Raw genomic sequence first — 25,089 nt, forward strand, 5'->3', positions numbered from 1 at the left:
TGACATTAAGATCTTCAAGTTAAGTCATCCTCGAAATTTTATTTGTTTGAAAATTACCTTAATCGCTCGTTTTAGTAGTTAATAAATAGATAAAACGTGAGAATATCAACTTTATTAGGTACATAATCATCATATTATAAGTTATTCAAACTTCAGATGAGATATTGCCTTGTTTTCAACCGTTTCAAGGAAGTCCACATTCAATTATTACTGTGTCACTGTGTAAATGGCCTATAAAAATTTCTAAAGACTAATCTATGAATTGACACACATAACATCTTCACCATTTACATTGGCTTTTAGTCTTCAATCTGTGTTAAAAAGTTCGTCAAGCTGTGTATGAATTTTTTTACCTGGAGAAAAGTATTGTATTTATTTTCCGAGCATGTAAATATTTAAAATTTTTAGAGACTGATAGTATACTTCGTAAGTCTTCTCAGTATAACTATATATATATAAAAAACCCAAAAAAGTTTGACTTGCATAAGAAAAATTCATAAAAAAAACAACATTTTATTACAATCACTAAATACACACGTACTTGCTTAGTCCTAGTAACCATTGGGACAAAGAATCATGCTAGTCTCATCAATAAATACAGAATTACCTAAATTTATCACAGTGTCTGGGGAAAAAAATTAATTATAATAAAATACCTGCTATTAGAATACCTCAGTAAGACATGTATATTCACAAAGTTTCTGGAATTAAGTATAATCTATAGTTGCAGTTACCATCCTCATTCATAGTCAATCTTGTTTGTAAGATTTATCTCCCAACTGACCACTGAAATCTTAGGGGAGGGAGAGCTACTTGAGTCATGCATATAGGCCTTTAATAACTATAAGAAAAATGTATAGAACACACCTATTAATCTTGAAATGTTTTTTGAAGAGACTTTTAAATTTAAGATGACCAAGTACTAATGAAATCTTCTGTTTATTGCACACCAGTGAAATAAATAAGTTAACGAGTCAGTTTTTTTTTTTTACACGATACACGTCTGGTTCTAGCCAAAAGTGTATACGGAAAACATACCCTTATTTCCTATACACTACTCGGTTTACAAAAGAATGACATTGATCACCATCATATAAAATCTACATACTTTAACATTTAGTAAATCCTGAAAATCACAACAGGTTATCGTCTACTCTAATTACTTAACTTAAAGTGATTCAGTTCACTTCTGATAGTCTGGTCCTGTTTAAAAATATTTATTTCAAATCACAAAACTACCTTTATCACATAATAAACACTACAAATAACCACTTCTGCTTAGAACAGATAATCTCCAAGATTCTCTTTATTATTATAATCCTATGATTCCGGGCTTTACTGGTAATCCCTAGAACTTTTGTTAATCTAGTAAAGCTTCCTTAAATTAGGCCTAGCTCTAGAGATCGATTAACCTGTCTGAGAAAATTTTTAACTGATCTAAACTACAATACAATGTAGCTAATTGCTTAATAATCAAATGTTTTCAAATAATTGAAAAAAAATATTCTAGATAGTAGTCAGAGGTTATTTTTAGAAGATAAAATTTTATTGCATTTAAACTTATATTCTAGCAAACATCTAGCAAGCTAAAAATATATATATAACACACAAAAAAGATTGTTCAACGTATTTAAATTATGTCATTTATAACCAATTTTCTTAGTATAAAACATAGTCTAAGACTGTCGTGGATTTCTTTTTGTATCTGTAAATTACAAATATGCTAATGAATTGCACTTTGTGAAAATGAAGTTAAAATAAACATAGAAACAGTTCAACTTATGGTATTCTGGATTAGGTTCAATAATGTTCGTTCTTAGTAGCAAATGCACTGGAGGAAGACGTTTAATTAAATGCTGATTATTTTATGTGACAGAAACATCATGTTATATACAATTTAACGTTTCTTGATAAAAATAACTCGTTTTATGGTGGGAAAAGTGTTAATTTTTAGTTATTTATGAGTGTTGAACTTAGAAATAATGGTAAACATTAATCCATATTCTTTACACGGTCTATATATCTCTCTCTCTCACTTCTTTTTTTACCTTCATAATTTATAATTTTAATTTCTCAGAATATATTACAGATTTCTTCAGTCATTTACTTATCATTAGGAACTTGTAAAACAAATATTCACAGTAGTCTTAGTGGAAATAAAAATGTATAATATTGAAAATTAACATACACTCATTTACTAACCACACAGGAAATTTCTTAGAAGAGGAAAAAAAAATTGTAGTGTTATTTTGATGTCTCTGAAGTAAACAAATATTATTTATAAGCATAAAAAAAATCACATACAAGCCAGCACGTGGTAGTTAATGTGTTATATTTTTTGTATATTTGTGCAAAGCTAATCAAGGGCTATCTGCACTAGTCATCCCTAATTTTAACTGACAGAGGGAAGGAAATTAGTCAACAGTTGCATCCACTATCAACTCTTGGGCTTCGCTTGACTGACTGAATAGCGGGACTTGACTGTTATTCTTATAAGGCATCCACAGTCAAAAGGTATGGAATGTGGTTCTATTGTCTGTAAAGTGACCATAGTCCAGCATGTTAACAATTACCAGTACACACTCAGCCCTTGGCACGATATTACAACCCAGGACAATTGATAACAATTTTTCATAACATCTTTCTTCACAGGTTTCTAGCAAGAAGAGTATTTAAACTACACCTTGTTCATTGTATGCCACATGAAAATGGCTTTCATTCAACACCAGATTAGCTGAGTTACAATACACAAAACCTCAGACTCGATTAGTTCTAGCATCAATTTAAAGAAAGAAAAAGTATACCAACAACTGTCAATGAACATGCCACGTTTTTCCAGCTTCTCAGCTGATGACATAATTTATATGATTTCAAATATCACCCATCATAAAATATAACAATTAAGTTTATTGAAATAATTGAGAGAGAAACAAAATGGTTGTTACCAAACATAAACATATCAATTAAAGTTTTCTAACAATGCACTTAAAATTAAAAGAACTCAACGAATTGAAAATCTCCTCTTAATATATTAATCTTTAACCCTGAGACCTTACAAACCAAAATGTTTCTTTGTTTGTTTTTTTAACATGTATACAATAGGACAATCATAATACATATATAAAACTCCTACACTACAAAATGATCTTCCTAGGGTCGAGTAATAATACACAGTAAAGTGTATTTAGTAGAGTACTACAGAAATTGTATTTCTCTCTAAATGAGGCCGGCATCCTTCGCCATTGAATAGAAGACACTTTGTTCATCCTCTAACAGATCACTTGGAGAGTCATATTCAATAATCTTTCCTTTATCAAGTACCATTATTCTAAAAACAAAACAATAAATAAATTCCATTTATTTTTATACATTAATGTAAAATACAAAGAACAGAACAAACAGCTATATATAATACAGTTAAAATTTGAATTTTTGTACTTATGGCAAATCTATCGGCAACTGTCCCTAACTTTCAAACTACTGAATGATGAGAAGGCAGGCAGTAGCACCGTATTGCTCATGTTAAAGGATTGACTGTCAATCTTTTAACATAGCCAGTTCTATATAAACAACTTAAAGTGCAAGGAATATTTTGTGGTAACGCACTTATTCGAAAATCTGGCTCTTCAGATCTGAATTCCAGAGCTCTACAACAGGATCAACCCATACACAAAGTTAAAATCCAAATTTACACATACATTTTTATTATATATCTTTAAAATCCAAATTTTATAAATTTACTAATATGAGCTACAAGTAGTAACATTGAGACGTGTAGTTAAATATATATAGGAATATTATTTTTGAAACATGATTACAGAAAACTACAGAATATGGATTTAAATACCTTTTACCAGCAATTAGAAGTTTGAGTAAAATTTAACGTCTAATAAATTACTTGTTTTTATTTTCTTTTGCTGATGGGTAAAAGCAGATTGGAACTCAGGGTTATAAAATTTTGATTTTGCTTGTTTGCAGATGAATACAAAGCTACACAATGGGCTATTTGTGCTGTGCCCCCCAGTATTTAGCGTTACGAGTGTTTCCTGCAGTACCTAAAATCTTTTTCACCATAAAGTTTTTTTTTAGCATAAATACATACAACAGTAACATTACCTGTCATAGTCCAAGACTGTATTCAGTCGATGAGCAATCGTCAGCACTGTACTGTCTCGGAACTCTTTTCTTATAGTAGCCTGGATTAAATCATCGGTTTCAAGATCAATAGCAGCAGTGGCTTCATCTAATACAAGAATCTTTGATTTTCGAAGCAATGCCCTCGCTAAACAAACCAACTGTCTTTGTCCCACACTAAAAAATAAAGTGAAATATTTCAAATGTATAATGAGTCATATACATATATATATAGACTTTAAAACACAAGTGCAATAAGTAATGCTCCAAAATATTGCCTTGCAATTTGATTTGTGATGTACTGTTTCTGGAGAAGGTCACTGGAATATATGATTTTACATCTATATGTTAATCATTATAATATTTCATCTCAAAATGTTATTTGATATACTCATGTAGAATGTAAATCCTTTTTTTTATGTGATTACCTTGCCAATTTTCTCCTTTATGTAGATAAAACCTAATTATTTGATTGATTTTAACCACAAGTTATAAAATTTACCTCAGATTGTCTCCTCCTTCAGACACCTGGTGATCAAGACCAGCATCCAAGCCAGACACAAAGCCTTTCAGGTGAGCAAGTTCCAAAGAGTTCCAAATAGCCTCATCATCATAATGGCCAAAGGGATCCAAGTTCATCCGCAACGTGCCCGTAAACAACACAGGATCCTAAGAAGTGGAGGAGAACACACTGTTAAGAAATTTTATCACGTAAATCTCAGAATGTATGTTTATAACTGATCTCAAGAATTTGTTTCATAACTTAATTACAGTAAACTTTATATGAAAAATTAAGTTGTACGTTCAGAGTGGAATAAAAAGTAAGCTTCTAATGGTGATACTCTAGAAGGCCAGGATGCATCACTCAGGATTGTTGAGGTTCCAATCAAAGCAAGTAACTGGTTCAATACAATCAATACTTCATTGAGAGCTGTACAGGATTGCACAGGTTTCAATATAAAATACTTGACTTACCCACGTCATGGAACTTACAGATGTATAATACTACTGTTATTGTAAAAATATCCAAAATAAGTCCAAAATCTCATTTTATGTGTTTGCTCTTAACAAACATACATTCATGCAGCTTCATAGAAATATTTAGATTTAAATTAAATGAAATAATCCAACAATCTTCCCTTAAACTGATTAATTCTACACTAATAAATTTTAATATCAATGGTACATACATCAAAATGTACCTCGAATGAAAATGCTGTATTGTGTGGGTTCAAGGAAAAGATGCTTATTCAAAAATTTACTTTAAATTTAATTTGTTCCTGTATGTTTTACAACTTTCACAAATCAATAATTTGTTAATTAAATTTTTACTGACTCTTCAAACAGTTCACATGCCATTCAGGGTTCTAGTTAACCCAAACTACTGGGTCATATATGCAAAAGAATTTGTTGGAATGCACAAGATTTGACCCTGCGGGTACCAAATAAGTACTGCAAAACACCCCATACACTACGCAAGCACAAATACTTTGCTTCGGACTTTGTCCCATAATGAACTAAATAGTGTACAGTTTGCACAATCAACTTCTAACAGGTTTTATCAATGACAATAAATTGCACAAAAATAAAGTCACATGAAAGTGCCACATGATTAATGAAAACCCCCTACACAAAAAACTAGAAAACCATGAGTGAACATCAAAACCAATCACAATCGAGTTTCCTCCCCATTTCTTATGTATGAGACTTGTAATTATTACATCTGCTCCATAGCTCCATGATTAGAAGTGCTGCATAGACTAAGGATAAATACATCTACGAGTTATCCTTTTTTAACCCAATCTGATATTTCTGATATAAACGTGTCTCAACGAACATTGGGATAGGTGCTGGAAACGGAAAACTGCACAGCATGAAGACTCTGAAAAAATACTCAGTTAGAAGAGGGTGAAACTTGAAAGCCAATCAAGGGGCTCCCACGGGTCCACGGATGAGTAAAGATGGCAAATTGGAAAGCACAAATGCACAAACTTTGAACCCTAAGCCATCATTGCTCTTGGCAAGAAAGATGGATGAAGGTTTTTCCTTGGTTGTAGCAAGAAATATATGATGGAAAAATAGTAGCTGTGTAGGGATAGAAGCATGAAGAGTGCTTTTGCAAAAGGTTTCACGAATCTTCAGTACTTGGCATTCTCAAGATTATGAATTTGAAAAAAAAACAGAATACTTGCAGATTGTTGAACTACAAACCTGTAAAAAAACGTAGGAAAGTATTGGAAACCATTGGAAAAAAAAGATCAACAGTAGCTGTGGAAGAGAAGCTGAGCTTCCCACCATGATCTTCCATGCCAAACATAATGTTCCCATCCATCTCTTTAACAACTTCATCAAACTACAGGAATGTTTTAATGAGATTTTATGGGTATTACTAATTCTTTAATGATCACACTTCTGGTGACAAAATTGCCTTTATAAGATTTTCTTTCACTTAATTCAAATTACAGCTTTTTTGAATTTTCATCATGTTTACGTTTTTTCCATCGTAGCCTTTAGGTTTACATAAACACCTATGATTCAAGACTATATGAAAATTACTTTTGTGACTGTATTCCTCACATTGCAAGCAGAGTTTTCACACAGTGACACTGCTCTTAAAATAACTTGTTTTTTTAGGTTGGCTTATAATTTTTTTTGTTTGTAAAGGGGGGAGGTTCTTGCACATCTTCAAATTTGCATGGAATATTTCTTGGACTTCACTTTGTCGATCAGACTGAAAATTTACTATAAATAGGTAGGCCTTAAAACAATGAGTTAAAATATTTTTCTTCTCTTGAGTTGTACAGAAGTACAATGGAGCCACACCATTTCAGGGTGAAAGAAGTAGAGATTTTTATATAAGTCCACAGTCACATCATGAAATGGTGGAAGCTGTTACTGAAGTGTTTGAAGAGGAGGTTAATCAACAGCTCCATGATTCACCATTTACTGTTTAAATGGTGGACAAAAGCATGGATGTGAGGGTCCACAAGAAGCTTGTTGTGTATGCCAAACTCAAAATTGACCAAGGTCACTTCTCTTTCCAGTGACGGTGCCAGTGTGTTGCTTGGTTGTCGGAATGGAGTGGGGGGCTATACTCAAGGGTGTATACCAGCCTTTGGTTGGTGGAGATTCACTGTGTTGCTCACAGGATGGCACTTGCAGCTTCAAGTGCATGTGATGCCATCCCAGAGTTCAGTGAGTATTACGTCCAACTTTGACCAATATATATCATTTTTGGCCAACTCTCCTGTCAGGTACAACACCCTAAGGGCTCGCCAAGAAGAGTGGGTTGGGGGAAAGGATGAAGAACTTCTCAAGATCAGCCTACTTTTGCTGGTTGTCTCTCCACAGTGCAGTAAAGGCAGTGCAAGGCTGCTACTCTGTACTTACCTTTTTACCAGCATGTACATTACATGAGAGGCCATATAACACCAGATCCAAACCTTTTCGATAGTGCATAGTGTAGTTGTCAAACACAACATTACCAGATCTTGGCCATGATTTGTCTGGTTTGATGGACTCACAGTATATGAAACCCGATCTATTTCGATTCACCAATTTTCACTGAATTACACTGGTTAGAGGGAATTCCACCCCTCATCAGTAACCCTAGACAAGGGAAAACTGGGGTGAAAAAAGCCCATTGTAATTACCAAAAACTAGCATAATTCAGCGAGAAGTGGTGACTTGAATGATACATTAAGGCTTCATATATATTTTATTATATTAGCTAGCATAGCTGTTAAATAATTCAAAAGAATAAATTAGTAGTATCAATGCTACATATTATCTAAATAATACATAAATACAGATTCACTATGGTGAGTTAAAGATAATTCAAAACACTATATATATAAAACAATAATGTTTGTCACGTTTCTGATCAGACTGTTATTTCCAGGCAGGAAGTTTATTTTACATTCTTTACAAACGTAATAACAAATCAGATAATTTTGTATACAAATTACATATTTATGCAATATATTTTATTCAAAACTGTTATTTGCAACTATCACTCACCTGAGGGATAATGGTTAGTTTTGATCGAAGGTCATGTAGACCAATCTTGGAAATGTCAACACCATCTATGGTGATACTACCCCCTGCAGCCTCGATGATGCGGAAGAGCGACAAGGTGAGCGAGGATTTTCCTGCTCCTGTTCTTCCTACAATTCCCACCTATACCAAAACAGAAATGTGCAGATTGATAATACTAACATAGGAACCTAAGTATGAAATTATAATTTTCTGAATATCAAAGATTTAAAGCTTCTGTTTTATCCCCATGTCTGAGGAAGAGTGGTTAGTTTTAATAGAAGACATACCCCTTCTGGGGCATCTAAATGTACATAATTATAGCTAACTCCTATCTAGAGATGATTTGATTCATTAATTAATCAAACTGGTTGAACAATTGTAAGAATATTTTTTACATTTATTTTTACAAGTTACTTTTTTTAAGAACCTTGTCACCGTATTGAATATAAAAAAGATTTTAATTCATTGTATTTATAATAACCAATTAATTTCTTCATCCAAAACAGACTCTGAATGCTACTTTTTAAGAAAATTAGAAAGACGGCAAGACGAATCACTTGCTACATATCAAAGTTTGAGTTATTACAAACAAAAATACAAGGCTCATGCAGAAAATTCCTGATCAATTTGTGAATGAGTAACTCCATTAATCATACAAAACTAATGGAGTATTCTGAATACACATGGACTACAGCAATACGTTTCTTTCACTGAACAAGTCTCAACATTTCTTTCTAAGCCTAGTAACATGCTTTCAAACTTCAGAAAATACGATAGTCGTGCTATATCTCTATACTTTAACTAACTTTAAAACAACTGTCATGTAACTTTTGATTATTAACAGTTTCTACGTAAGTACTTTAACACCATTAACACTTTTCATGCACTAGCATTTAAGAATCTAATGCTAGTTTTTGCAATATGCAGTAACTGTCTTCCAAAAGTTAAAACTGAAAGATTACTTTAGTAGTGCATTTAACATATGATTTAAAATTAACACCAGTGAAGGATGGTTTTTAAGGCTTAAGGAAGTAAAATATTTATCCATGATTGTAGGTTTTGTTTTTGTCTTTATTTAGTTGGAAATACATGAATACATCACTTGATGATGATGTGGGTTCCTCTCTCTGAGCAATGAAAAAATAAAATTCACAGTTTGTCTTAAAAACAAACAATTTCACAGAATGTAATGTCAATCTCTTTTAAACATACCAAGATCTGACAATCTAAGTACATCAGGTTCAACAATAGCAAATATACATAAATACTAAATTAACTTTCTGGTAATTGGTAAATTATAAAAATGTAGGGAAAAAAAAACAAGAAAGCAATGACTTACCTTTTCACCAGCATGCACATTGCATGATAGGCCATACAACACCAGATCCAAACCTTCACGATAGCGTGTAGTGTAGTTGTCAAACACGACATTACCAGATCTTGGCCATGATTTGTCTGGCTTGTTGGATTCACAGTACCACGCAGCCTGTTAAAACACAAGGAGACTTGAAAAATGTCATTCTCTGCCACAAAGTCACTTTCTTAAAACAACATATTACTACGTGTGAGTGATGCTCAAAAAACATCTTTTAAACTGGAAAATGTAAAGAAACAAGTATAATTGGTAATATCAAGCTAAATATCAATAACACAGATTATATAATAGAATCGTAAAGAACATCAGTAATCACATTTATTTACTTACCGATATTAAGTCAAAAAAATTTTACAGAAGTTGCTATATCACACTAATATCAAGCTAAATATCAATGACACAGATTATATAATAGAATTGTAAAGAACATCAGTAATCACATTTATTTACTTACCGATATTAAGTCAAAAAATTGTTACAGAAGTTGCTATATCACACTAATATCAAGCTAAATATCAATGATACAGATTATATAATAGAATCATAAAGAACATCAGTAATCACATTTATTTACTTACCGATATTAAGTCAAAAAAATTGTTACAGAAGTTGCTATATCACACTAATATCAAGCTAAATATCAATGACACAGATTATATAATAGAATTGTAAAGAACATCAGTAATCACATTTATTTACTTACCGATATTAAGTCAAAAAAAATTTTACAGAAGTTGCTATATCACACTTTTTACAACAAAATAATGGAAAGATAACAACTGAATTAAAGAAACAATATATTTTACTTTGTCAATACTAAAGGAGAGAGAGAGATAAAAGTTTTCATTTTTTCAGTACTGAATGACAGATAAAACCTTTCACTTTGTCGGTACTGAATGAGATCGATGAGACTTTCCACTTTCAGTTTATACAGAAACATAGCAAGACGTTTATCAAATGGAAACATTAGTATTTTAATAATGATTCTATGTGATCATACATAGATGTATAAAACACTACTCAACATTACAATTTCTTCTATCTTACAACTAATGCACACATGTACGAAGTTACTCCATGTTTAAAAGAACACCCTTAAACACCAAATGTAACACTGCTTTACTATCTCCATGTATAGAGTGTTAGGAATATTCCATTAATTGCTGTTTCACGTTACACAAGACATTTCTATAAAGGTATATGCAAGCATATTTTTGCTTTAATTTGAATAAAAAAAGGTTTAAGTTTCCTTTGGTAGATCAGTTATAAAATATAATAGACAAGTGATATAAAAAAATAAATATAACCAGACCTCTGTAGGAGCTGTTGTGTACTCCAAGCATCTTTCCACTGATACAATGTTGGTTTCGACATCAGAACTGGCTCGTACAAGCATGTTTAAATTGACTGTCACCTTCACAGATAAGAAAAAAATTGCATTAGAATTTTAATAATGATATAAAATAGTGAGTAATACAAAAATATCAACTCTGTTTCTGATATCTGATACTTTATCTAAATGGCACTGTATGCAACGCATACACTAAATGATTAGAGACCCCAAGATTTACGTAAAGTTGTCCTATAGAGCTATTGGTCTGAAAGGTGATAAGCAGTCAGTAGCACTCATCAACTACACAATTACTCTTAATCGAATAGTGGAATTGAATGTCACCTTTATAAAATGTTTAAAGCTACAAGTAGTGTGTGTGTGTGTTCAGTGGCATATTGCAAACTCAAACCTTGGACCTTCTGATAAGCAAACCTACACATTAACTACAAGGAAGAGCCTGGTCTCTTTACCTCTGATTTACTTGTAGTTCAAAGTAGCAATGTATCTTGGTGAGACCATTCTTTTCATTAACTTACAGACATATGATGTTTTCTTCAAACAAAATGAATTACATCACTATGTAACTGTAGTGTACTGATTTGATCATCAGGATCTCCTAGAGAAGTGTGTATTTACTGTAAGTTTATATTTGGCATTGTGGTTTTCTTTGAGAGATTTTCAGTTTATGGCCATTACCTGAAAAATAACTTTGGAGGTAAAATTAAGGAAATTCTTACTGACCCAACAAATGAACAGTTAAAAAAAAAAGACTAATATTTAATAATAGCATATATTAATCTGTATTTACTTACATAAAATCAAACTGGTGTATTTATGTGTTTTACACTCACAAAAAAAAGAAACCTATCATTCTATAGGTATTATAGAATGATAGGTTTCTTTTTTTTTGTGAGTGTAAAACACGTAAATACACCAGTTTGATTTTCGATACTTCGCTAGTATAAAGACTTGGTTTGGTCTAATATTTTATCAACATCAGTAGCTTCATACTAATCTGCCATAACTTCTTACAGTTGCTGGATCATTATTTTTACAAGTGGTTAAAACAAGAGTATTATCCATTGTACCTTGAGTTTAGGAACTATATACATTATCAGATATATATATATCTCAAAAAAAAAAATCTAATATCACTGTAAATTATGACCATATATGACTAAAAAAGTCTATGTGGCCAAAATACTGATCACATATTTCTCTCTCACTAAGAAGGATTTCTAATAGTAGTGGTGGGTATTGGTTATAAAATCATGTTTGACAATTTGTTAGTCATAACAACCCAATGATCAATAATAAATTGATTATTGGTAGCAATACAGCTATCAATTAAACAGTCCTATGTATTTAATGATTTTGAAGAAGGTCATTGAATGCTTACTTAATAAGTCTGGGTTCACTATTCAGCATTTGCCACCGTGATAGTATGTCCTAGTTTCCTGTAATCTTGATTATACATTGGCAAGCCTACTCATTAATCCTAATATATATATGAAAGACAATGTGTCCACATTTTCATGCATAATTAATATGACTGAAACAAGAAGGGACTTTCCACTAAGGGGTTTAGTTTCTGATATTGGAAACACTTTTAACAGATTGCTCAGTTTTTTGTTAGAATTTACTAACAATTAACCATCAACATGTTAAACAAGCACTTGGTTGATGCCAGAAAATAATTAATTTGCAGTATAATCATTGATTGTAAACACCATTAATTAAAACAATTTTTTTTTTTTTCAGATGAGTAATACTTACTGACTTAGTACTTTCTGAAGTATCTGTTGTACTTAACTCATGTAAAACACACCATAATATGATAAAAAGTTATGTGATAACTTTGAAAAATCAGCCAAAAATAAAGACAAAGTTTGTTTTTTTTATTTCATCAAACATCATGACTACATTTGAAGAAATTATTCAACTAACAAGATTGAATATATTTACTTTGAATTGTACTTACTGTTAGAGCATAGCTGATAGACAAGCCTGCAATTCCAGGACTAATTGTTCCTTTTGTGAGAACAGCAAATAAGGCAGAAAAAAATACAATGCAATAGCCCAGGAACTCCAGTCGAATCGCTAACCATCTGGAAAAAACAAAAAGCAATGTGAATAAACTTCAGTAGTCTAAACCTGTTTAACATCCTCAGTCAGTTTACATCTATTTCTTTTATTGGAAAAATCCTACTTACATATCAGAGAATTCATCAAATACTTTCTTATAATTGTTGCAAAATATTCAACTACAAGACCTTCTGTATGTTTGTCAGTCTGTTTAACAATCATAACCAGACTCTCATGTTTGTTAGTTTAAATGTCTTTGGGTAGCATTGTGTCCATAAATCAGTGATTAAAAAATTATTTTACTTCAACTAAATAGAACTAAAATATCAATTCTTATGGAAAAACAACACCATATTAAGAAAATAAAAGACTGGTCATTGCAAGTACTGAAAATATATATTTAATGGAAAAATCACCTGCTTGCAGCAAGACTAGGAAAGTAGCTTGAGTGATTGAAGTCAACTCTGCTATTAGACTCAGAAATAAAACGCTTTGTTGCACCATAAGCCCGTATAGAAGTTGTTCCTGTAACTGTCTCTGAAAAGTGGGTGTAAATCGGTGACCTGGTGATAGACTCTATTCTTTTAAGTTGGCGAGAAGAAGAGATGTAAAACCGCTACAAAATGGAAGATCAAACATTTCTTATTAACACAAAACTAGCTTTGGTATTTACACAATTTAGAAAATAAAAAATCGTGCAATAAGTTTCCTTAATAGATCAAAACCAGTATGTCACATAAAACAATTAATAAGCAGTAGGTAAAACTCTTATTTAACAAATATGCAAACTTAAGGGTCAAATAATCCATGGTTCTTTCAATACAAATGCTAAAAACAAAAATTATACACTTAAATACACTAAATTGCTAGTTTCTTATGTGATATTAATAGCCATAACAATGTTTAAGTTGCCATTTACATAGCTGTTAAAGGATGCAATGCAAAACAAACCACAAAAAAATCTTAATTGTAATTTTGCAGAAGCCCAAAGTTGCACACATAAGACCAATAAAAAGAAATTTCTACTCTGGTATTTTTTCGTTTTCAAACATTCAACAACAGCTTGTGCAAAGACTTTAATTTGCCGATTTGAAAAACCAGAGTCATATTCCTATTAAAGAGTGTTCTTTGGAAAAGTTGATTTTTGTGCGTCAAGTTTCCTACTTTTTTCACTGTTCCTATACTTTTATTTTGATTTTTCACTTTCTACACCATAAATATGTTTATTTTCCATACAGTGACCCCTACTCTTGCAAGGATAAAAATGGCTAGGAGCTGAAAATCTTTAGCCCCTTTAAACTCCACAATCGGTAGAATTTTCATTTCTCAATAAGCAATTTTGAGTATTTTTAACGACACGTAACCAAAGCATATCAGTTACTGATATATATATTTTTTTGTCCTTTTTTTAGACAAACTATTAAAATGCCTAAAACATCAATCCATTAATAAAGCTGCAAAAGCTTAATGCCTGGTGAAAATATCACATTTCTTCTGTAACATAAATTCAAGCATTATCTATATATTTTTCAAGAACAAAAGCGAGCGTTTCATATGTTGTGGATTTCAATATGCAATTCAAATTTCAACAATTTTCATACGACAAATATATATATAGTTATAGTCAATGCATATAAATAAGTCTGGAATATTTCTGCAGTATGCTTGTAATATACAAATTTAACTGCAGTGAAATGCGATAAATATAAAAAACTATACTTACCTGAATAAAGTAGTAGCATACACCTAAAGGTAAAACAACAGCAAGAAAAATGGGTGTTTCTAAACATATTCCAATAAAAGCAATTGTAGCCCGGAAGCACTGGATTAGAAACAATCGAACATTAAACCGAATTGTGATATCTGTTGTGTCAACATCTTTGGAAAATCGGTTAAGAATCCTTCCCATGGGAGTGGTATCAAAAAATGACATTCGACATTTCATGACATGTTCCAGCATTCTGTCATGTAGAATTTGGGATCCCCACAGTGTTGCTAGGTTTAACATAACTGTTGCAAGTAGCACAAAAATAGCTCAAAAAATATACATTCTATTAATTACGGCTCAAATTTATTTGATTAACAGATAACAAAAGTTTACACAACAAAATTACAAAAGTCAAACTTCCCCTGGTTTCATGAAGTTTACCATTTCATTTTCCAAATCAACATTAACAGTTACTACCTGCTTTTCATGCTAAGGTTTTATATTATTCACAAATGACTCTTAACACTTAAATTTTCCTGTTAAAAGTAAGTTAAATATGTATGTTTTGTAAATGTTAAGCCTAACCTGTAAACAATGTAAACTTTTATGATTTACTACAAATTTCAAAATACATTTTTTACACTTCCTAGCATGTTGAAAACTAAAAGTTATTTTTTTTCTTTTTGGTGGAATTTTCACTCTGTTAAAGTTTTGTGCATATTGTTTCCTTTACATATTGATTTGTTATACTTATTTTTTCATACGTTTATAGTTTTGGCATTTGTGTAAGCTTTGAAGGTGAACTCAAAATATTGTATTATAAATATTTTTGTGGCAGAGGTTTCCAGATTTCTTTGTTTTAAGGAGCCAGTTTTAACGAGGGGCAATTCCCACCTCGCCCCAAAACAAGATGTGACACAATTTTAAATTTGTTATGCATTTTAGACATAAATAAAATACACACACACACACTACCTTTCTGTGCAATTTAATGGTTACATTGCCTTAAAAGCAAACCAATCATGCAATCTTTCCTGCTTCCCTTCTAGAAACTTTCAGTTCTAACAGTGTCAGCCGTACCTCGGCAACTGAGTTACTGATGCTCATTTGTCAACTGTTTATCAAATATCACAAATCTAAAAGCCTTTGCAGAATTATATAAATATGTACTTTGTTTACATGATTTCAGTATTTACTAGAAATTTAAATTCTGTACTTGTATTTTCTGTGATGATTAATTATGATGCAAATATTACTGTATATATTAAAAAGTAACAATTTTTGATTGAAAAATTTAAGTGTGGTACCTTTTCTTTAGGCCTCTCCCTTGCAACCTGGCACCCAGGATTCATCAGGCCCTGTTTCCAGTTAATGTTATTTTGTGTCATTATGCAATAACTTTATTGCACATTATTTTGCCAAAGGACACAAGGTGGCTTTGTTCTACTATTCTCTGTAGTGACATAACCTTTAATACAAATACCGTATCTAAAAGAAGATGTTTCTGTTTAACTCTTTTACTGCCAGTCCCCAAAGCACTGCGATGGGACTTTGCAATTTTGTGCTATCATGAAGAAAGAATATTCCCCTTCAAAGTTTATCAGTCTCAAGTTTTAGGTATGTAACGAAATATTAAAATTTCTTTTTGTTGCTTTAGTGTGTATCTAAAAACAAACCCAGCAGTGAGATAGTTGTCTGTTTATGAATATGTCAATAAAAGAGATAAACAGACTTTTGAAGGGTTTTTTTATGGATGAGAAAAGAGACAGATTTATCAAACAGTTATTTTGACATTTATAAGTTTAGTTATACAAGTTGATGTATCACACTTTTTTACTTTTGTAAAAAACAGATCAGAAAATTAATTCAACAATAATTTATTTGATAAGTACAGGTTAATTTGTCACTCTTTCTTAATGTCAGCACACTTCCTTACTTTTAGAAATGCCAGATCAGAAAGTTAACTTTTGTTATTAGAAGTTTATGTGTCAAGGTGAATATAATTTCCTTAATGCAAATGATAAGTTCAAGAAAGTACAGTTTTAAAAGTGTGGTTATTTACATACACATTAACAAAAATTGAGTTCCATGTACTTTGAGGCACTGTTAGTTCCAGGTAATTGAAGTATACAAAGAGACTTTTAATGTACGAATAGTAAAAGATATTTTAAAGAAAGACCTTGAACAACAGTTATTGCACATTATAGCAGTAACTACCTCGCTCAGATTTTATTTAAAGTTCAAGTACTTGAAAAACAATAATGCAAGAAGGTATCTAATATACTTATAAGTATATTACACACACACACACATATATATATATATATATACATACCTTTAAATATATTGTGTAACTGCTGTTTGGTGTTCAACTTAATAATATTAAAAATATTAAAAAACCAAAATCTATTCATATGATAGAATAAACATACTTTCGCCAGTACCCAAGGCCCCATACACTCCAAGTCGTAGGTTGCGAAGTTTTATGTCTGTAACCTTTTCAGGATCTGATGCATCATTACTCCACTCACTGAGCCAAATATTGGCACCAAGACTGAAAGCATGAGATACTGCGTATGCAACAAGGGTGATTCCAATACCCCAGAGACCAATGGCTTTGATGTACGCAAAATAAACCCACCATTTGACCTGAAATTAGAATTCAGTTCTATAATTAAGACATTATTGAAAACCCATCATAGATGCTCAGATAGCATGAAAAAAAAGAAACCCTTTAGTGTGCCAGTTAAAACTAATCTAAGAAAGTAATACAGTGGGTACACATTCAGGAAAAAAGAGCATAATTATTTTGCTTTGAACAAAATTGTATTAAAATTTTATCTGAATCACCATAAGTGTATACACTGTCTGAGAAAGAATGATAACAAAAAATGAAGCTTTTAATCGAAAACTGAGGAAAAAAATTTTAATTTCATATATAACAAAAAAACATAAAGTCTGACCAGTTTCTTTTCTTTAGGGAAAAATACAGTTAAGTCCATTTTACTTCATTGAGGATTTTTATGTTTTCGTTTAAAGCATATAATTTGATCTTTCCAAAACATAAGTGAAATAAATAGTAGTGGTTAAATGACTCCTAAACTCAATCACACCAGTTATCAGAAATACAAGTTCAAGCAGGAAAACTAGAAAAAACAACAAACAGTAAAATGGCAGGGAAACTAGGTACTGTATTGTTACATGTAAATAATAAAAAGTGTCCCATCTCATGACTAATCAGTCATGAGAAAAATTACAGTTTTTCTTTTGTTAATAATACAGAATCTTCTTTCTGGTCTCACTTTATTAATCAGTAAATACAATTTTTGGACTTACCGATCCAACTTCTGCATATTCTGCATCTATGAGCCTTGAACGGGGTGGAGGAACTGGTTTTTTTTCCTTCTTTTCATCCATTTGTAAATTTCCAGATTTTGATCGCCGTTTTCGCAGTCCATCCTGAGAAGAGTGGATGGATAAGCTTCTTTCTGATCCTGACCTCTGTATATCACTTTCACTACTACTAAGCCGTGACAAACATCTGCAGAATTAAATTTGACCATGTTTAAACGTTCAACATATAGTTAGTAGAAAATTGAAAAACAATGATTTATAAACATCATGAAGCATTTTTATTTTGGGGAACCATACCACATTTTGAAAAATCATTGTCCTGTCTTTCAGTAGTACATGCCCGAAGATAAAACCACTTCATTATGCTTATCAATAATTGTTCATCAATTTACTATGATATTTGCATAATGTAACATACAGAAAGGTATATTTTGCACAACAGGTTTATGTTATACAATTGATCTGGCTTTTATATTGTACAAACTGTAAAGGGTTAACAGCTTGAATAGCTAAACCTAAAATTTATACAATTAATTTTTTTCCTAAGGATATTTCTGTATGGCATATTTATGTGCATTTGTAACACAAAATGCATTTTAAAATTGTGTTTTGGTATAGATTTTTCTGTTTTTCATTATAAAAAAAAAATTAAAGCTTCTTAAAGAATGGCCCAGTAAGGTATTACGTCTTTCAAAATGAAAGAAATGTTTAGAAAAATAAAAAAAGGATAATTTGATTTTAAACATATTACAAGACATATAAAAAGAACGAATACTTTTAACAATTTCACACCTTCCAGTACAACGTGATGAGAAAGTAGGACAAAATTAGAACTTTAATTTTTCAAAACGTAGGGACATAAACTGATAGTTTACACAAGTTTCACTGTATTTCACATCAATCCATTTGTATAAGCAAGACAAGTAATTAAGAATCAAACGGGCTCATCTTCTTAACAAATTAACACTTTAAGCAACACCAACAGGACAGTACACTTGAATCATATGTTTGAAATTATACTGAAATATATAGCAAATAAAAATTCTTTAACAAATGGGGCTACTTCTGAAATAATAGGGCTATTTTGCTGGAAAAGTTGAAAAATAATATAAAAATGGTAAAAACGGAAAATCGGGGTTGACGAAATCACTGTAATTTAGACTATTTCTATGCATAAACAGCATACTTACTCGATATCAAAAGTGTGCGTGGAACCATATGTTATTAGAACTCCTGGTGCCACACATTTCATACTTGCTATTACTGTAATATTTTCTATTAGGCATAAGGTTTATGTCTGTGTGTTGTTATTCATCTTATTTAAAGTTGAATACCAAGTTGTAAATTAATATTACCATTCACAGTCAAGTTGGCTGGGTAGGCAAATATACTAAGAATCAAAGAAAATATACAACGATCTGACCAACCAATAATAACCAGTAAAAAATCAGCAAGCCTATGTAGTACCTTTACTTCCTTACTGTCTGTAAGTGGGTATAACAGTTTTTCTCAATTATCATCTTTGTAATTATGGGTGACATTTAAGGATTAGGTACACATACACTATTTACTGGTTGCCTCAAGATATTCAGACATTTGCTTCTCACACACTGATCGTCATATAGGTTAATAATCTTGTGATTAGAGTAGATATTTAATTAATCAACCATTATTACTGGAGTAATTAAGATGCACACACATGTACTCTACAGAATATTATGTTTACACATATACAGACACATATATATAACACATTCAAAACATGCTGCTAGCCATGAAATTAATAAGGTATAAAATACTCAAAAGTTTCTGAATTTTGTTACATTTATATCAAAAAAAAATTTTAATAGAATGTGTTCAAGTTAAATCCCTGTTACAAAACTAATTTACAAAAGTTAAAAAAAATCGTCAAATCCGCTGCACTACTGAGATGAGTACGTTTTGGTAGCCCAATGATTAACACTGGCTTCTTATAAACTTTATTATAAACTATTTATACACCAGATGGCTAGTGGGTTCACAAGTTGTTTGGAAACAGGGCTTCTAACAACATACGAGTTACATAAAAAGAAAACAAAAATACCATCAAAATTGAAATTAACCCCACTAATCGCTGTTTCGATTCTGCATATTTTTGAAAGAAAATGTGTAATTTCACCTAATTGTTTCTGTCTGTTCTGTACGCTGAGCATTGTAACAGACAAAAACATAAAATTCCATCACCTAATTGTTTCCGTCTGTTCTGTACGCTGAGCATTGTAACAGACAAAAACATAAAATTCCATCACCTAATTGTTTCCGTCTGTTCTGTACGCTGAGCATTGTAACAGACAAAAACATAAAATTCCATAGCACGATACAATAGATAGACCCGAACCGGTAGTGAAGACTTTAGAAAAACAAGTGCATACTTTGAGGGATAAACAGCTAATTGGTAAAGTCATTAAATGGAACTAAGAACTAAAGCCTTTAAAACTGGTAAAAACAATAGCAGGAGATGCAAAACTACAAATAGATTTATGTTTTGTTTTCTACAGTAATTAAATTTTTACTAACACATGAGAAACCCACCTTTCAAGTTTTGGATTTGGCCCCACGCTTGCAGCTACCTGTTCTATTATCTGCAGCTCTTCAGGATCGATGTCATCAGCTTTACCTACCTCTTCACTTATATAATGTACTAAGATATCTGAAAAGGCTCCCTTCTTGTTAAGAAGTTCGCTGTAAGAACCAGATTCTGTGAGATATCCATCCTTCAGCACTAAGATAGTATCAACTTGTGGCAAGATAGAGATCTTGTGAGTTACCAACAACCGAGTCTGAGAGAAAAAAAAAACAGCTTTCTATTAGGCCAGATTTTAAGATGTTTTTTTTAATAGAGGCTCTGTGTTAGAAAGAAAAACTATTAAGTAGTGTATTTCATACCACACAGTTAAAATCATTATGCTACTGTTTAGCTAATAAGAGAACACATTATATAGATTTAAGTTACATATATATACATTGCTAGAAAAGGTTTGTTTGTTTGACATTAAAATAACAGCTACACATTTAGCTATCTGTGCTCTCCCCACCACGAGTATCAAAACCCAATTTTTAACAAGAAAATCCTTCAGCCACCATGGGGTATTAGAAAAATAATTGTTGTTAATAATATACTGAATTCATTTAAAACGTAAAACTTACTTTACAGTTCAACTGTTTCACAATAAACTTATGAAAATGGGGATGAACTAAGAACATAAATCAAATATAACAGAAGAATAATTATTTTTTTCTGCTACCCAGTTCATTCCAACTAACCATGCTCAATCTTGTCACAAGATCTACTGACTGACAGGTCAATCCTTCTATTTTTTTAAATTTAAATTATCACAAAAATTATTTCAAGGTTTACGTAATAACATGTCTCAGTAACTTATTAACTTAATCTTTTACTGTTTAAAACTGTCCAAATTAGAAATTATTTTGAAATCACTTTTCTGCAGCAGCTTACATAAGTTTTTAAATGCAACGCAACACAATACAAAACATAAATTACTAACTAATGTTTTGTGTATAATGTGCTATTATGTATTATTCATACCTTTAGTGAGATTTCACAATTAATTAACATAATTATTATAGTTACAAATGTTCCGAATCTATAATATTTGTTCACTAAACACAGTGGACAAAACTGATAAGTGATAAAAACAGACATAAAATAGTGTTTAATTTTATGTTTTTAAATTTAGTTATAACAAACTCTGATAATAGAACATTTCTGTGATTCCATCAGAAATTTCCACAACAAAGAAAACAGTGACATGAAGAAAAATCTCAACACGGAGACTGAAGCACCACACCGTCCAACAGTTAGAGCATGAGCAGTTCATGAAAAACTTTCAATCGTACAGCATGTATCACACACACCCCAAGCCTGTACAATCTTTAGGCCAACTAGAACCTGTATCCAAACTGAATAAATACGAATAATTTAGGTGATTTAAAAAGTTTCTGTACATTATTCAGGTATTGCATATATGTCCAATATATGCTTTTAAATGTTTAGCTTAGACTATAACGATTTGAATAAAAATAAAATTAACAGCTTCCATTTATAAAATGAAAATGTCATACCTTTTCTTTCAGCAGTCCTTTAGAACCCAGAACATTGTCGAATATGTGTTTCCCAACATGGGAATCAACAGCACTGAGGGGGTCATCAAGTAAATACACATCAGCATCATTATACACTGCTCGTGCTAACGATATCCTCTGTTTTTGACCACCACTAACGTTGATACCCTACATGTTTAATAAAAATAAATCTATGAACAAAGCTATTTTAAATAAGTAGAGATTTGCACTATTTAAAATACAGATGTAACCACATAAAGCATGGTGTAAAGTAGTAAATAAAAATAGTTTATTAATATATTCTGATAAAGATATTTGTTAAATGTATATAAGTTTTCAACAACTATTCTCGTTGAATAACCAAGTCCTTCTCACACTTGTAATCTATAAACTGGATTAGCAATGAAATACTATATTAAATTGAGCAACATACACAAGTGATACGCAAAGAAACTTTTTCACAAATGCTACATTATCAACAATAATTAAATACATCAAACCCGATACACAGTGAAACCACGTGCGTTTGTAAAAATTAACTAATTTCAAGAAAATTGCATTTAAACAAGAAAAGATTACTTTTTCAAACATTATCTCACTACTGATAGTGTTTAAAAAAATCAATCATTTGGTTATTTTTCCACACAAATATGTTTCATTTAACCCTTAAATTACTGATTTGCTTTAATACCACTCACTACAAGTGAGGGTCCACATATTGCATCATACTAAGTAATCTTACGTTTTTGCCTGTTACAACAATCAATGTAAAGAACTGGGTGAAATAATTAATTTTCTAAAGAAAATACAGAGAGGATTCTAATAGTAATTAGTGGGATTAACAGCAATATTGATGATATATTTGTGGCTCCTGTCATTAGGAAAATTGTAACCACCAACAGTTATGAACTCGCAAACATTTTCGCAAGTATTTTAGTAAAAAGCTGATCGGTAATAACTCTAGGGTTAGAAATATTTTGTTTGAATTTTTTCATATAGCTCAGGTCACTAAGGAAATTGTAACCATCAGCAGGTATAAGCTCACAAATGATTTCATACATATTTTAGAAAAAACTGACTGGTAATAATTCTAGGGTTAGAATAATCAAGAAAGAAGAAAGGCACACATAAATCATGTTGGCCAAATACATTTTGGTATTAAGGAAGTTAACCACCATATCTATATCACTAAAACTTTTCTTATTAATTACTCTTTCAACATGAGCTCGGTCTCTCGGACCGACCTCGTAACCATTTTGTGCTTGTTATAGTTTTCATAACTTTTAAATTAGTAAGCGTATGTTAATGAAATTTGGCAGATTATCAGTAAATATTACAATGCTTTCATATGCAAAATATCAAATTTTTTTTATTTAGTCTTAAGGTTTGTAAAGCAATGTTTTTCTTATGCCTTTTTTTCTTTTCGCATGTTGCCTATCCAACATGCAAAGTAATTTTCATTTTAAGATTAACAATACTTTTATGCATCAGAAAGTTTTCAAATTTCACATGCAAAATCTTTATAATGTCCAGATAGTTATCAAATGTTTCTTAAGAAAAAATTTTATTTTATCTGTTATTTTCACTAATGAATCTCTGTACGGGTTGGGTAAATTTGACCAATTTTGTAACCACCATATAAAATTAGGTAATAAATATAAATTATGCCTCTTTCTTTCTAGAATGACTACAGATTATAACATGAAAACATAAATATTTAGACTAAGTAGCTGAAATCTTATAACATTATACATTTATATATATTCATTATTTTTATTATATTGACCTTTCAGCCATGCCTGGCTAACAATACAGAAGTTAAAATGATGCGGCACACGTGCACTCATGTCACCGTATCCAATAATATAAAACTAACATTTAGTCTTTACAAAGTGACCTGTCTTGGCTGTGTTTTAATAGACTATCATTTTGTAAAATAGAGTCATATTTCAATCATTATACATTATATATGTATATAGATTAATGCTATTTAGAAACAAGTTCTTAAACTTATTTTTCTTAAAACATAGAACAGTAAATAAAGAAGTAAAGCAAACAATTATCTCTTCTTGTTACAAACTTTGTACTCGGTTGCTGGTTGACGTAGGTTGCTAAGCCTTTTAAAATTTTGCACGTGGAGGATATGAAAAAAAATAAATTTTTTTAGGTTTATATATACAGTTGAATAACCAAAAAAATCATAAATTACTATATCTGTACAATAGAATTCCCCTAATTTATCAAGCTTAGTAACTAAGCTGTATTTCAGTCTAAAAAAATATGAAATTTTGAGCAGACTAAAGACACAACCTACCTCCTTGAAATCTTGGTTCGAAAAAAAGAAATGGCATCCTAATACTTTAAAATGGCTAAGAAAGCCACTAGGGGACATTATGAGCTTTCAATTGGTTATTAATATCATATATAGAAGCAAGTGTATAAAAGGGTGTGTTTCCAAAATTGGAAAGAAGTGGGTGAGGTGCCACTGTGTTTGATTTATTACATGAGCAATATCTTACGAAATAGAAAAGATAAGAGGTTCTTATTTTATATTGTAGCTTGTCAATATTGGTAATTTGTGTTCCTAATTGGTACAAAACTAAAGACTTAGTATTTTGACAAACATCCAATTTGAACCAATGCTACATTCAACATACCAAGTGACATACAAAATTTGATGTTTAACTCTTTTTTTTTTTAATATTTACTTTTAAATTAAGAACTTGAGTAATGTATAATACTAAAATTTGAATTATAATCTACAGTTTGATAACAAACTTATTGACATATAAATTGATAAAATAGTAGTTCAATAAAATTTTGAATGCGAGTCAACAAATGCGATAACTTGGCTTTTCACCCATGACCCATATGGAAAAGGTTAAGGAAATTAACCACCATATCTACATCACTATACCTTTTCTTATTAAGGAAGTTAAC

General features: G+C 31.0%; 1 protein-coding gene and 1 long non-coding RNA gene across 2 annotated transcripts in view; one reads left to right on the forward strand and one right to left on the reverse strand.

The window, feature by feature from the left end:
* Positions 1–493: 493 nt before the first annotated feature.
* LOC106465711 (multidrug resistance-associated protein 1-like) overlaps positions 494–25,089 on the reverse strand; it is a 58,370-nt gene continuing 33,774 nt past the window's right edge. The window contains exons 16-28 of the mRNA XM_013925949.2: positions 22,150–22,317; positions 20,599–20,846; positions 18,010–18,214; positions 17,106–17,322; positions 14,689–14,999; positions 13,382–13,581; positions 12,862–12,988; positions 10,860–10,961; positions 9,512–9,658; positions 8,155–8,313; positions 4,637–4,803; positions 4,117–4,311; positions 494–3,328 (exon numbers count right to left, since the gene is read on the reverse strand). Coding sequence (XP_013781403.1) covers positions 3,217–3,328; positions 4,117–4,311; positions 4,637–4,803; positions 8,155–8,313; positions 9,512–9,658; positions 10,860–10,961; positions 12,862–12,988; positions 13,382–13,581; positions 14,689–14,999; positions 17,106–17,322; positions 18,010–18,214; positions 20,599–20,846; positions 22,150–22,317 — 2,358 coding nt within the window. The 3' untranslated portion in view covers positions 494–3,216. The remainder of the gene's footprint in view (positions 3,329–4,116; positions 4,312–4,636; positions 4,804–8,154; positions 8,314–9,511; positions 9,659–10,859; positions 10,962–12,861; positions 12,989–13,381; positions 13,582–14,688; positions 15,000–17,105; positions 17,323–18,009; positions 18,215–20,598; positions 20,847–22,149; positions 22,318–25,089) is intronic.
* Positions 11,203–22,096, forward strand: LOC111087335. The gene is made up of 3 exons (XR_002612040.1): positions 11,203–11,517; positions 15,992–16,290; positions 21,809–22,096. It is a non-coding gene; the product is annotated as an uncharacterized LOC111087335 (long non-coding RNA).

This window comes from Limulus polyphemus, unplaced genomic scaffold (genome assembly GCF_000517525.1).
Source record: "Limulus polyphemus unplaced genomic scaffold, Limulus_polyphemus-2.1.2 Scaffold2026, whole genome shotgun sequence".
NCBI classification, from domain to species: Eukaryota; Metazoa; Arthropoda; class Merostomata; order Xiphosura; family Limulidae; genus Limulus; species Limulus polyphemus.